Source organism: Triturus cristatus, chromosome 2_2, assembly GCF_964204655.1.
Source record: "Triturus cristatus chromosome 2_2, aTriCri1.1, whole genome shotgun sequence".
Taxonomy (NCBI): Eukaryota; Metazoa; Chordata; class Amphibia; order Caudata; family Salamandridae; genus Triturus; species Triturus cristatus.
In genome coordinates this window covers 808933882-808949795 of record NC_140582.1, presented here as the reverse complement: position 1 = coordinate 808949795, position 15914 = coordinate 808933882, and the positions used below count along the sequence as shown (strand labels likewise).

At 46.0% G+C, this 15914-nt stretch overlaps 1 protein-coding gene across 1 annotated transcript in view; it reads left to right on the top strand.

The window, feature by feature from the left end:
* Positions 1–1977, top strand: part of OCIAD1 (OCIA domain containing 1) — a 241657-nt gene extending 239680 nt beyond the window's left edge. Inside the window, exon 8 of the mRNA XM_085642115.1 lies at positions 1644–1977. Coding sequence (XP_085498241.1) covers positions 1644–1681 — 38 coding nt within the window. The 3' untranslated portion in view covers positions 1682–1977. The remainder of the gene's footprint in view (positions 1–1643) is intronic.
* The last annotated feature ends 13937 nt before the right edge of the window (positions 1978–15914 follow it).

Here is a 15914-nt window from a genome sequence, read left to right as displayed (position 1 = left end):
TACAAACATTTTCTTTTAAAGCCAAGGGATTTATTTTAGAAGAATTAGTTAAGAAACATTAATTAATCAAAGGAAGTAGGATCTGCTAGGTCAGCCATGTTTGTTCATGCTTTCTGAAATCTTCACATATGGAAGTTTGCGCGTTGCAAAGTCAGTCAAACTGTGTGGTTTACTTTGATGCTGGTGTTTTGCTATCTGACCTCTATAGCACATTTCATCCACACAGTATTGATTTGCTATTTTTGGTTGCTCTTGCTCTAAAGGCAAACAAGAGGTTTCTGGCATCCTCTTAGTTTGTGGTTGTTGCACTGTACACTGTTGCCTTCCGCCGGGGGAAGAAGCATTGCTCTAAACTTGGCGAACCATTGTTACCTTAAGATCACTGGTATCTATCCCTGTGGTGAGACCAGACTACATACTTGGCATCCAGCTGGTCGATAACGGCCATTAGGACCACAGGAATGTAGTCAGTTTGACAGGAGACTGCTAAAAATGCAAACGTTTTTCAAGAAGTGATGTTGCTTCACTAATGACTGTTTGTGGTCTATACAAACACTGCTTTAACCTGCTGAGCTTCATCTTAAGAATTCCTGGAGGAAGGGCATGAAAAACAATTTTCTAAAAGTTCATGTGTTTCAGGGTATGGACCTTTAGAATTTGAAAATTCAACAAAAAAAGAGCATAGTCAAATGTTTGACAAAGAAAGCAGAAATGGATTATTTAAAGAACCCCTTAGTCATTGAGATTGTGCAGCGTGCTGATGTTTCAAACATTCTATAGGATGTCAAACATTTTAATGCTGCAATAACAGATAGTGACTGCTCAAAGAAAACTTTATCAGAGGATCTAGTAAATGTGCCAAGATTTCTTTTTTTTTCTCCAAACCTTTTTTATCAAGTTTACAATTAATGCATTATAAAATTGCAGGAGTATATGAAAGGTAGTGCAGTTTCATCATAAAATTGTTATCTGATTTGTTAAATAGAAGTTTATTATTGGCAGAACAAGTGATCATTAAGTTATGAGCAGGTAGGACTAAAGAGGTATTGTTTCCAAGTAAAACTCCAAAGCATAGCATCTTTCATCCTTGTTTGTCGGTCAATGCTGGATTACACTATTTATAGTTAAATCTGGGTGGGATTAGCACATTTTTCTAAAATGTATTGATCACATTAGACATCTAAAAGCAGCTTCCTAACAGGCCTCGGGATCATTCATGTAGGATGTGAAAGGCAACCAGATGCAATCAAACTTAGCTGTCCTATCATGTTTGATGGCAGTCAACCTCTCCCTAGCTTGTATCGCCTCTAATATGGATCACCATAGACGCTCGGGAGGAGGATCAGGTACCTTCCAGATTTGAGCTACGAGCAACCAGGCTGCCATGAACATGTGTAGAATTAGTTTTCCCAGTGGGGTGAATGTGGGGATTGCTCTGTTTTGCCCTGACTACCATGTACCATGACCATGGGGCTAAGTGCAATTGTGTGTTTCATAGATACTGTAAAGCCTTATGTTTTGGAACAGGATCACCAAATGTGGTACATCGTGCTTCTCTCCCCACAGCCTTTCCAGCAAGTCAAGATTTCTTTTAGTTCTGTGCATAGGCTTAACTAACATACATTTTATTTTGTGTTTTTCAGGGAAAGTAAACAAATATGGTGATGCATGGGAAGAGTAAGAGTTTTCCTTTAGTAGGAGAAAAAGGCCATTTCATCTGGGTTCTTCGCCGCCCTCTACGTTCATGTGGGCCTCTGCTATTCGCTCTGTAAAGCTGCATTGAAGAGGAAAATAATTTTACTTTGTCTGAGTAAATCATATCGGCATCTGACAAGAAAACTTATAGAAAGCTGTTTGGGAAATACTGAGCATACCAAAAACGTTGCTGATGGCCATGTATTAAATTAACAAAAGAAGTAAACTTCTAGAAAACACCTTTGGACAGAACAATTATTAAAAACATTGTTTTTCACCTTTTTGATGTGCTTAGTTTGTATTTCTGCTTTGCATACGTTTTAAGCATAGTTGTGTTTGTGTATTTTGAAGTAAATTGTTCTTGTAATAAACATGCAACCGTCTGTAATAGGAGGTGATAAAATCATTATGGCAGCTAGGCATAAGTTACTGCACCACCCAATATAGTCACATATAGGTAACCAACTCTGTATTGCCCACCTCAAATGACCAGCTGCCACATGGCCATAAATTAGAAACAATTATAATAGGATGAGAGGCAACACAATCACAAACAACGAACAATTTGAGATCCAATAGTTTCAGTCCACAGTCTCCGGTACAAACAACAATTTCTTTTTTTCCGAGCGACAGGCGCCTCTCATCCTATTGCGATAAAACCATTATAGCCAGCTGTGAAGCCTACAGTAGGGCAGATAGGTGAGATAAGCTGGGAGGTCTCACAATTACCGGGTAAACTCATGCAGACACAGACACAGGTTGTCAAATAGGGCAAACACCGCACATAGGTCCACCACAAGTCCATAATGTGGCATGGCTTTTGCCACCTCCTCTTCTATACTAGTGCCTATAGTATTCTGTAAAGTGAACTAAGTCCAGACACAAAGTGTCATGTGATGAAGGCCACTGAGGTGCTAGAGAAATGATTTTAAGTGTTCTGAGAGGAGAAAAATATGTATGTCTTAATACAATTAGAGGTAACCTTGTGACAATCATACACTCTCCAGCCCACCAGCACACTTCTCTTGTATCCCTGTATATGAACTTTAAAAACACCTACTACTGTCTAAACTTAATGTATTTAGATAATCAGTAAAAGTTCTAAACTTATTAACTGCATAATTTTTGCCTGGGGGCAAGATGTATGCTAGACCTTTCATTATTTCAAATTTCATGTACGGATTCTCTTCACTGGACTACGTTTTCCTTATTATATTTGAGTTTTTACTACAGGCATCATCAGGCCTACATAATAAGACAATGACAAAAATAGTAAGTACCTATCGACGCTCACATGATTAAGCAAGTACAGTATAGAGAATACAACAATACATTTGGGGATAAAAGACAATTGGCACATATGTAAGTGCACTGAATCACAGTAATTTGAAAGTGTTCCTTCCAGACACCCAATATTTTATTCTGTTTATGCTGATGTTTGTTTTAATGTTCACTCGACACACTGCTTATTACCTAATGTGTCATTTGCGCCGCTCGCTCTAATCTTTTTAAATTTCAGCTGTTTTAACTGTAATACTCCTACTTGTGCTGCTCTCACTTAACTCCCTCTGCTCTCCAGTCCACTGCGGCTGGGCCATTTGTTGCGGAGAGAACTTCGCTGATCTTTCCCTACTTCCTGTTGGCCACTAGACCGCCGCCATCATGTGGTGCAGGTGGGCGGTCTAGAGTCCTGGACTATCAGCAGGGTACTACAGCTACAGGGCGCGTACCCATGCAGCGGGCGACTGGACGTCGCCAGACACCAGGACCCCTGCACCTTTTCCTATCCCTTCTCTGCCCTCAGCCTCTTGTAAGCATAGGCATAAATCGTACTCACCAGTATTCCCCCATTGAGCTAAGACAAATTCACACAGCTCTCATATTAGCCAATAAACAGGTGATATGCTGCACCCAGCCCTTCCCTCCTCTACAGGGGCCCGCAGCGTGTACATAATGTAGATTCTCCTACTTAGACTCCCTGCCCGTGTCATAGATTAATATTATGTTAACTTCATTGCCTCTGCCTTTTACCCCCCTAACATTGCCTCCCCCGAAGGCTCATATGAGGAAGAGCCACTTCCCCTCCTCTCTACGTAATGATAACATAACGAAAATAGACAGCCTCTACTGCAATGTTAGGTCCATGGTGAAGCACTCTATTGAAATATGGGACCTTATCTCCACCTTCGCCCTAAGCTCTGCTTTTTTACCGAGACCTGGCTCAACAGCACAGCTCTCAACTGCATTCCCCTTGCCATACCCTAACGCTACTCTCTGGTCAAACTAGACAGAGAAGATCGTTCAGGAGTGGGTGTCACTTTTGCATTCCACGCCTCTATAAAAGTCGAACTAGTTGACCCCCTTCTTGCATTATGGATTGAGACGTGTATTTTTAAGCCTGGAGAGGCGCTCTGATTTATCACCCACCAGGCACCAGGAAAGATTTTACCTAGACTCTAGTTGACTATATTACGCCTCATATCCTGGCTACTGATACATTTCTACTGCTGGCAGATTTTAACTATCATGGTGAGAACAGTGATGACCCCGGAGTGACACAACTACTAGCTGACATAGCAACTTTTGGACTCAAACAAGTTGTGAGGAGCCCAACACACAGAGCTGGACACACTCTTGATCTTATATTTTCCAACCTAGTGGAAAGAACCTGTAATCCTCCTTTGCCCATCACCTGGTCAGATCATCACTTGATTACGTTCTCTTTCGTATGTAAGAGTGCCTTAAGTATGTCCAATAAAGAGGACCTTAGACCCCGCCGCTCCTGGAGGAGGGGCTCTCCTACCACTTTCTCAGAGACTTATAAGGCCCCCACTATGTCTGCTATCTTGAACATGAATACTGCCTTGGCCGTCTACAACGCCTCGCTTATCAGTACTTTTGAGCATCTAGCTCCTATCAAAAAATGTATATGGCCAGGTACTACCTACACCCCTCCTCCCCTCTCAAGGCCCAGAAAGTGACTGGAGAGAAGTTTGGATGTGGGGAGCGTAAAACCCCCCGGCCGTATTGATCAAACAAAGATTAATAAACATTTATCAAATTTACAATATTCACATAATTTAGCAGAAAATATACATTACATTGATTACACTTGATACGTACAGATGTCAGATGGCTAACCTTAACATAACTCTAATACAAAGGTTTCCTATCCATATCGAACATATCTTTAATAATCATTACAGTATTTATTTTCTGCGTCCTAATTGGGCATACGGCAAGGTCACTAACTGGTGTCAGATCCTTATCAATTTCTAACCACGCCCTCCAGCAGGAGTGCGCATGCGCAGAGGGCCCGTTCACCGTGAGAGTAATTCCCCCCCGCCCCCCGGTTACCCCCGTACGCTCTGTACATTATCTCCATAAAGGGGCCCTTGCAGCTGTGGGCCATTTACTGGCGCCGTTGTGCACGTGCGGGGTGGCCAACTAGCCTAGAGAAAGCATGACTCCCACCTCCCCCACACCCAACTGCACCTGGAGTTCTAGGAGAGACCACTTGTCCCTTCCACTTGGGCGACCCCATTCAAGAATGGCGCCGCCCTCTAACGACCTTAAATTTACTGCTCACCAATCATCACCTTACCGCCTGACCAAAAAATAATCTTAAATACGACGATTGATGACCTGTGGATAACAAATAACAAATTGTTATTTTTACACAATCATGAATATACATCTCATCATCCATATACCACTAAAAGTAATACTTACAGCTAATTAATACGCCCAACAACAAACTTGCTTCTAAGGGTATGGTGGGTGGGAAAACAAAGTTACACCCTCCTAGCGAGGCTGGGGGCAGGCTGGGGAGCAAGGAGTGAAGAGAGACTTCTGTGCTCCCCAGCCTTTTATCTGCTTACGGTGGCCAGGCCAGTTCTAACTGGCCTGACGTTGCCCAGTCGTGTGACCCAGAAGTGATTCTAATCACTTCCGGGTCATACCCCCGGGCCGGGACCTATGATGGAGGAGGCGCGCCTATCACGTCACTAATGTGTGCGACAGGCTTGCCTCCTGATCCGGAGGGGGCCGGCTCGACCGCCATAGTTTTGGCGTGGCCGATGCCGACCCCGCCGTTCTCTATGGCCAGGTACCACCTACACCCCCTCCTCCCCTCTCAAGGCCCAGAAAGTGACAGGAGAGAAATTTGGATGTGGGGAGCGTAAAACCCCCCCAGCTGTATTTCTTAAGCAAAGATTAATAAACCTTGATCAAATTTACAATATTCACATAATTTAGCAGAAAATATACATTACATTGATTACACTTGATACGTACAGATGTCAGATGGCTAACCTTAACATAACTCTAATACAAAGGGTTCCTATCCATATCTAACATATCTTTAATAATCATTACAGTATTTATTTTCTGCGTCCTAATTGGGCCTATGGCACGGTCACTAACTGGTGTCAGATCCTTATCAATTTCTAACCACGCCCTCCAGCCGGAGTGCGCATGCGCAGAGGGCCCGTACACGGTGAGGGTACTTCCCCCCCGGTTACCCCCGTACGCTCTGTACATTATCTCCATAAAGGGGCCCTTGCAGCTGTGTGCCATTTACTGGCGCCGTTGTGCACGTGCGGGGCGGCCAACCAGCCTAGAGAAAGCGTGACTCCCTCCTCCCCCGCACCCAACTGCCCTTGGAGTTCTAGGAGAGACCACTTGTCCCTCCAACTTGGGCGACCCATTTAAGAATGGCACAGCCCTCTAACGACCTTAAATTTACTGCTCACTAATCATGACCTTACCGCCACAGGCTAGCATAGTTGACCGACTATCTAGACCCCCCTGCGCTCACTAGAAGGTCATCCCCTGATACTGAGGCCACCCAACCACGCTAATATATTCACTAAGAACACTGCATTGCCTACCTTGGACAAGTGCATACCGCCTTTTAGTAAGCACGGCTCACCCCTAATGCACCCATGGGCGATGGTCTGCAGGTAAGGAGCCCTGAAAAGCCTCTCCAATTTATTATCTATTCTCCTCGCGGAGTGATTCAATGCCTTTACAGATTCCCCTCCCCTCCAGTGGAATCGGGGTATTATCTGAGACCACCCGATAGTGCAACCCTGGCATGTCTTGGCTAACCAACCTATTTCTGAGATTATAGTTTCTACCAACCCTCTTCTTCCCAGGTTTGCTAGGTCGTCCCCCCCCCCCCCCCAAGTGCAGAACAATAATATTGGGAGGAGCCCCCCCCTTCCTCAATAAGTCTGGTATGATACCCCTGAACTGACTGAAGCAGAGCCCCCCTTTCCCATGAAATGCTATCTCAAAACCGGCTTGCCGTGCCCTGTCTTTATAATTTCCTGTAATGAAAAAATTAGACAGACGCCTTACATATGAGTGGCCAACAATCCAAACAATCTGTGATCCTTTCTCTGGTGCTGATGGTCCTTGAATTGCCCAACGCTGCTGTTGCGGTGTCCTCAGTTTCCCCCCCCTGCGTGACAGGTTTGATAAACTGTAATGAAAGCAGAGAAAGACACAAGCATCAGCGTCTGGTAAAATATCCCACTCACAGCGTATATAGCCACACATAGCGTTTATAACAATTGGAGGCCCATCTCCCAATCCTTTGTACATTGTTGCTAGGTACAGCCCTGGCTGTCACCTCAGTGGCAGCCCCTATCCTAGAGTGAGTTCCAAAACAGCCTGGGTCCAAACCAGCCTTCTGGATTGCCATGTCCAGTATTCTTTTAAATTGAAAACGTGTCAGTGGGACCCCATCTGCTTGTATTAGCAAAGGGCCCCCTTTGTCATAGGGTCTAACCTGCAGGTAATTCTCCACATGTGAGAGGGGACAACATGGGTTACCATGTACTCGATGTAGTACTACCCCATCACCTCGTGCTTCCTGATCCGTCTTGGACTTCCTAATCGACATCGGTAGTGTGTCCCCCTTCACCATAATGCGGTCAAACGGCAGGCCGCCATGTACATCCAGTTTGCTTTGGGCCACTAATTCCCCACTCCTGAATGCCCCATAAAAGGCCAATGAAAATGCGGCAGTGAACAACTGCACTTCCCCTGAGGTGTTGCAAATCGCGGGGAGGGTCCCTAGTAATATCAGGAGCTCCACCCCGATTGGCTGCCTCGTGTCTGGGGCAGACCCTTGGAGACGTTGCTAACCTTTCAGGGCCTTCCTAACCGTAAAACTGTTAGTGGGATCCCCTTTGTCGCTGATCTGGGCAAAGAAAGAGATCGCTACCACATGTCGCTTAGCGGCTGCAGCAGAACGCCCTTCCCCTTTAAAAAATACCCAGGTACTGAAGGAGCGCCCCCGTATTGTGCCACCTCGCAGACCACTCCATTCCCAAGAAAGAACAATATTGCCAAAACGCCCCTTCGTATGCTTTCCTGGTCCTGGGTGCTAGGCTAGCTGCCACGAGGTCCGGTAGGTGGGGGCACCAATCTGCAGTAGTTCTGGGAAGGAGGTGGCGTGGACCGCCGCTGCCGGGATGTGCTCCCTGAAAACCTGCATCTTAAAGCGAGAAAGTGCGTCAGCAGCATGATTGAGGACACCTGGAACATGTTTAGCTCTAAATTGTACATTTAGCTTCATGCAGATGAGAACAATCTCCTTCAAAAGGCAGAGAATCATCTTACACCGGGCAGCTTGCTGATTGATGCATTCCACGACGGTCATGTTGTCTGACCAGAACACCACTGATTGATTACGCAGTTGCTCTGGCCATACCGTCAATGCCACCCAGATGGGGGAAGAGCTCCAGGAAACCGATATTACCCGTCAAGCCAATCTCCACCCACCATGCAGGCCACCGTTGTGCCACCCACTCGGTACCGAGTATGGCACCAAATCCCTCACTGCCCACGGCGTCGGTCATTAAACCCAACTCCGCGGAGGTAGTGGGCGGACCGGGCCACACTACTCTGCCATTGAAGTTCTGCAGGAATGCCTTCCAAATCCGCATGTCTTGCCGAACCTCAACTGACAGTCTTGTGTGGTGGTGTTTCTCCCTGAGGCCAGCCATGGCCTGTGAGATGGATCGGGAAAACAGCCTTGCCATCGGAATGACCCTTAAGGCAAAATTGTGTTGCTCTACTGTCTGTTGTAGCTGGTGGAGTGTGACCTTCTCCCTGCTCAAACATAGCTGTAAGGCTGCCCTGAACTTGGTGACTTTGTCCGCGGGCAACCTAAAACATCTCTGAATGGAATCTAACTCAATCCCCAGGAACTCTACTGTTGTTGCTGGCCCGACTGTCTTTCAAAGGAACCCCAAAAGCCTGCATGAGCGTGCAAAACTCCTGCAACGCCCACCCACACTCCGGGGAGCCCCATGCCCCCAAGATAAGAAAGTCGTCCAGGTAATGCATGACCCACTGATGCCCTGTCTTCTGTCTGAACGCCCATTCCAAAAAGGAACTGAATCTTTCAAAATATGCGCATGACACAGAGCAGTCCATTGGCATACACATTTCCATATTAAATCTTCCTTGAAACTTAAAACCAAGCAGATGGTAATCATCCAGGTGGACTGGTAGTAAACGAAAAGCTGATTCCATGTCTGATTTAGCCATCAATGCTCCAGGGCCCAAACCCCTGAGCATCTCCACTGCTTGGTCAAAAGAAGCGTACTTTACACTGCAAAACTCATCATCAATTGCGTCATTCAGTGAATTTCCCCTGGGTGCTGACAGGTTGTGTATGAGTCTGAATTCCCCCTCAACCTTTTTGGGAACCACCCCCAACGGGGAGCAGACAAAATTCTCAACAGGGACGGACTCAAATGGGGCAGCTACTCTACCCAGGCGCAGTTCCTTGTCAATTTTTGTGGAAACTATACCAGGATTGGACCACGCCGAGAGCTGGTTCTTGCACTCTGGTGCTCCCACATAACCTAGTGCTGGTATTCTAAAACCATACCTGAAACCATCCAAAAGAGTTCTCGCAGTAAGATGGCAGGGATACTTGTTGAGCCAATGGGAGACCGAGCTTTGAGCGGGGTCACCAATTCACTCCTGTTTTTTCCTAACCTTGTCTTTTGATTTTTTGAGACATTTGGACTCGGGGTGAGATGGGTTGGCACAAATGGAACATGCATGTTTGAACCTGCACATTCCTGGCGGTCTGGTGCAAGTCCGTCTATTAAAATCCCAGCATGTCCCTTTCCTCCCCCGCTGCCGTTTGAATTATTAGTGGAACTCGTGCTACCCTGTGACCGAAAGGAATGAAATGGCTGAAAAGACTGCGGGGACTGGCTCTTTGTATTATTATGCCCTTCCCCACCAAATAGATCCAACCATGCTATTGTGTCAATGCGGTCCCATGACAGCGATGGATCAGATGCCTTAGCCATCCTGAAATTCTTGTCATATTCCAACCCACCCCCCCTGCGAATTTATCATGAGCCAGAACTGTCCTGTTTTGGTAGCAAGCCATCTGTGCCTGTAAATTGGGGAAACGCTCCGCCGTCACTGCCATAAATATGGAAAAAGCTCTGATCCAGTTAATTAAGTTTTCTTCCACCCTGTATTTCAGCATTTGACTGGCCCATTCCCTAGAAAGCATATAATCTTTATTTTTTCTTGCTTCCTCCCTTTCTCTTTCGCAAATCAGCAATGAGAACATATTGACATATTCGCCAGCCTAAATTCTGTTTTTTACCTCTAGTGAAACATGTCTGCCTAAAAGTTCTCGCATCGAGCGGGACTCACCCACGTCCAACATTGGCAATGTCGGCAGCTTACCTGCTGCGGTGGCCCCAGCTGCCTCCTGCTGCTTCCCTGCTGCCGCACTGGAAACTGACAATCCCTTGTACTCCAGTGTGCTGGTACCACCCCCTGAAATGATAGGCAAAGGTGCAGCTGGCCCTTCAACATTTTTTACCTCAGGCTCCGTATGAAACTGAGACACTATTCGTTTCGCCTCCGCCAGTGCGTCAGTACCCAAATCCTTAGCCCTCACCGTTGAAGCGAGGATGCCATGCCTGCCTTCCCCAACCATGGCAAGATTGCTGCCAAATGTGAAACGATGTCTTGTGGGATCTCCCCCCCCCCCCCCCCACTACCCCCCCGGCGGTGCCTTCCCTGCAGGCATGAGCTGGGCAACATGAGACGGGACCCCTGGGACAGTTGGAGCCACTCCTGTGGGCGCGGGTTGGGGCACTGGAGTCACAGGGTGGGCTGGCAGTGGTGTCGGGGCAGCCGGCGCCACTGGAGGAGCTAGTATTGGCACCAGGACGGGCCGTGTCACAGGAGGAGCTGGTACTGGGACCGGGTGGCCGGTGTCATAGGAGTGTCTGGTACCGGGGCGGGTGCTGGGGCATGAGGGACCTCCCCCTGAGGCAGAAGTGGCACTTGAGGAACATCCCCCCTGGGAAGTTGGGGAATCTGTGCAGCAGGTTCTTCCCCCACCCGCTTCCTTGCTCTAACCCTTTTTGGGATTGGGGGAAAAGCTGCCTTGGGGGGCACATTGCTGCGCCTAGCCCTCTCCTCTGGCCCCTCTTGACCCTCCACTTTTTCCCTAAGATTAGCAAGGCCATGACCCAGCTCATCCACCTTTTTCATCATTTCCTCCATCAGCCTCTCCATATGAGAGTGCTGGTCCCCCCTCTTCGCTTTTCCCGCCATTATTCTGACCACAGTACAATGTCCCCACACACCTGGTTTAATCTGAATGAGGACTTAGGCAGAATTGTGAAACGAGCAAACAACCCTGAGAGTAAGGGTATCAGAGCAAAACCTATAAGCTGACAATGTTACCACAATGCCTATTGCCACAAATCAGGTGTATGTAAATTGCAACAGCTCTATTCTTTAACTGAGACAGTCTAGAGCGAAATCAGCATTAAAGAGCACGCGACCCTGAGAGTAGTAAGGGTATCAGAGCATAACTAATAAGTTGACAATGCAACTGTACTGCCTATTTGCCTTGACTTTTGAGACAGTAGATCGAAATCGGCATTCAATGGAACACAACCATGAGAGTAAGGTTCTCAGTGTTTAACTTGTTAGGATAATAATGCAATCAAACTGCCTATTGCCAACCATGCACATCCTAATGCTACTATCAGTTTAGGTGATTTCGATCGTTGCTCCACAGAACAGATGTTGAAGGGGCTGGCCCTTGCAAAATCCTTGCCCTTCCAGGGTCGTTTCTAGTCTTGAACAAAAGTGCAAACTGAATGGAAGTGTGCCCAAGTATTTCCTCTCCTTAAAAAACCCTCATTAAATCATGAGGTCTTATCCAATTACAGACCAATTTCAGTGCTTGCCCTGCTTGCAGAAATCTTAGAAAATGTTATTAAGAAACAACTGATATCCTTTGTTGAAACTGACAAGACCTTTGATTCTTCTCAATCAGTTTTTAGAGCACTACATAGCACAGAGACGGCCCTACTGGCAGTCACAGACAGCATCCGCCTCTGTTTGGAGGCAGGAACTCAAGTCATGCTTGTATTACTGGATCTTTCCAGGCTTGTTTGATACGGTCTTCCAGTCCACTTTAATCTGCAGATTACATGAAGCAGGCATCCATGGCAAAGCGCTACACTGGCCTAGGGACTTGCTTGACAATCGCACACAAAACGTTTGTCTCTGGCCTTTTCAATTAAGGAGTCCCTCAGGGATCATGTTTCAGTCCAACTCTATTCAATGTTTGTGTGGCTCCTTTGGCCCAGATTGTGAGAGCTTGCAAAGTGCCGATCATGTCATACGTAGACCATACCCAACTCTTTCTCTCCTTTGGTCCTGATCTTAGAAAAGTAAAAACTCGTTTGCACACTGTATGTCTGAAATTGCCAGCTGGATAGGCAACAATCGCCTCCAATTTAACTGTGAAAAATCTGAGATTGTGCTTTTTGGCAAAGCGCAAGAGCAATGGTCAGCAGACTTGTGGCCTCGCGATCTTGGCCCAGCCCTCTCTCCTAAGCAGGTGGTGAGGAATCTGGGAGTAAAGATTGACCACACACTGTCCATGAAGGATCAAGTTACCTCCACTTGTAGCATGTGTTCCACCACATTGAGGTCACTAAAGAAAGTTTTCCGCTAGCTTCCTTCTACCACCAGGTAAACCCTCGTCCAGGCTCTTATAATTAGTTGGCTGGACTATGGAAATGCCACATTGGTATCTGCCAATGACAACCTACTGGCTAAACTGCAGATTGTGCAGAATACAGCCGCTCAGCTTATCTGCAGTCTTCCTGCATGGACCCCTTCTGCCTGCTTATTAAAGAAATTGCACTGGCTGCCCATCAGGAAACGCAGTGTCTATCCTGTCTGACACATAAAGCCTTTACAGATCCTCTCCTGCTCTCCTCTACTCCAGACTCAGTCACTATAAGCCCTCTAGACACTTAAGGTCCTTCAATAAAGCCCTTCTACAGACCCCTCGCATGCCCTTAGCCAGATGTGGTCGCAGGTCTTTTTTTTTTTTTTTACCAAGCCCCATATCATTGGAATAAGCTGCCCCTCCATCTCCACACCTGCCTGACTTCCAGAACTTCAAGTAGTTGCTAAAAACATGGCTGTTCCGAATTTCACTCTGCTTTGCAAGCTCTGAGATGCACCTTCAGGAGTGAGTTGTGCGCTATACCAAGTGCACAAATAAATATAAATCTGCATGCAACCTCTAGCTTTATGATACCAAATGTGGTTGAAGAGCATCTGTCCATTCCCTTCAGCCAATTTCGAAGAGGGTGGGGATTGCTGTGCTTGACCTAAAATATTTATCAATGTCACATCTTGCCAGCAGAGCACTAGACCAACTATAGACCTTCTCCCTCTTATGACCACTGCTTTAAATTGAACCGGTGGTTGCAGGTGGGGACTACCAGCACTCATTCTCGGGGAACAGCACCTATTTTTCTTCATCAGATATTGACTGCAAGCAAAAACGACCTAAAAATGGGAATGAAGGAGGAAGAGAATGACAGAAAAACCATCACAATGGACGAAAGCGGGAACCTGCAGGAGTGAGAAAAAAGCGTCTGGGGGTGTCTGATAGTGGATTAATGAGGCTTGAGCTGAATTCAACACTATGCAGCTTTGGTATTCAGTGCACTGACTGAGCAGAGCTTTGGGCACCAGGACTCCTCCTTTTACTAACTAAGCACTGCTTATAACCTTCCTCCATTATACCCAAAAGTACCAGTACACTTTTTATAACATGGGAGAAGTATCAGACCGCAACCCACACTGGAGGCAGGTGAATGACATAGCCTAACTCAACCTCCAAACACATTTGGGCAAGTAATAAATCATGCAATGATACTTAAATTGGACTTGACATAGTTTGGCCAAAATGGCAAACTCACATGAAGCCATTGTGGCATCCCTCCAAACATTATCATGCAGTGGTCCTAGGCCTGGAAACTTTCAGGTGTGTTAATGACAAAACCCTTTTAACTTCCAGTTTGGTTACAGTCAATGGCCACCAAGGAGTGGAATTGTGGGATGGGGTTCTCATGTTTATGGGCCTCAAGAGCATAGTGTAATTTGAGGTACTTAAAGTATTGCGAATTGGAATTATTTGATGCCCGCCCTCCCAAGCATCTCCAGGTTTAAACATACCAGTGCAGTCTCATTGCCTAAAACTGGGCCGGAGTACAGTACACTTCAGCCAGTTGTCCACCCACAGAGGTGTCTCCTATGTGAGCTTGTGGTACCAGCCCAGCAAGTGGAGACCCTTATGTAGAAGGCCAGCATTACTTTAATCATATGGCAGTGGAAGTTTTAACCAGAATGGCGGATTATCACCTTGCCGAAAGAGCAAGTCATTAATTTCAGTAAGATGGGATACTTATATAATCAGCCATGTCATGTACCTAATCAAACATCGACTAAACAACTCATAGGGTTGTACCAGCCCAAGCGCATTCCTGCATTTTCTTGAAAAAGAATAAGGGAATCTCGTTCCGGAAAGTAGATACAGCAGACTGGTAAGAGCAACATTTTAAAGGATGCCACTCTGCCAAGAAGGATCAATGGGAGTGATTTCTAATTTGCGAGATCTTTGCGTAGATCATGTAGCGCTAGCTACAGATTGAAATCAGTAGACACCATTAGACAGAATTGGCAGGTGGGTGCTAAGGTGTTACCCTGCAGTGGATAGATCATTAACTTCCTCCTCTTAAATACCAATTCTGAGGATTTTCCAAATATATGCAGAGTCTCCATACGTCTCTGACCGACCAACCCACCCCGGTAACTGGTGAAGAGGAGCTGGTCATCTACATACAAGGAAACTCTGTCATTCACCTCATTCCCCCAGTCCAGGCTTTTGACACGTCCATCCGGAGATATCCAAGCTGCGAGGGGACCGATGGCAAGAGCAAATAGTTATGGTTAATCATGGCATCACGGCCACGTACCATGTAGCCTCTTAAACGTAACCATATGTGGGGGTCACTGTACCAAGAATGGACAACAGGAGTGAGTTTCAGTTTGCACAATCGTTGCAAAGATTACGCTTTATGGACTCCAGATTGATAGTTTTGTGTAATGTACATCCCTAGATATTTAAAACTATCATTAGAATCCTTAGGCGGAATTCCTATGAAATGTTTCTCTGCAGGGGCTAGATCACTGATTTGTTCCACTGAACATCCATCATGAGGCTTTCCCAAATATATTCAGAATCTCCATAAGTCTCTGGCCAGCCCATCCTGATCACCCGGCAAAGAGGAGTAGACAAGCATGCAAGGAAACTCGGTCAAGGAATCCGCATATGAGGACACTCAATCATCCAACTCATTCCTCCAGGCCTTGGACTAGTCAGTTCAGATGTATCCCAGCTGCAAGGGTTTTGATTGCACGAGCAAATTGAAATTATGAAAAGGGACACCCCTGCCGTGTACATGTGGCCACTCAAACTCATCCATAAGAGGGTCCACATCATAGCCATTTAATATTCTTTAAAATTGTTAAAGCTCGTCACCAATATAAAGGAATTTTGATGCATCACTAACCACACTCCGCAGCTGAAGGTCTAAATAGTAAATCTACAGAATCTGCATTCATTTTTATAGTAATACACTTGTATTGTGCATACCAACAGACTACTTGCAAGATACAACAATTTAGCTAAAAGAACACGGGGGAGCATAAAATGATTAAAGTAACGTGGAGATTATATAGATGTAAGTTTTGCACCAGCATACAATTGTAGGAAGAAGATTGAGATAAAAGGATATGAGTGAACATAAAATAACTCAGCAGGAACTGAAGTTGAG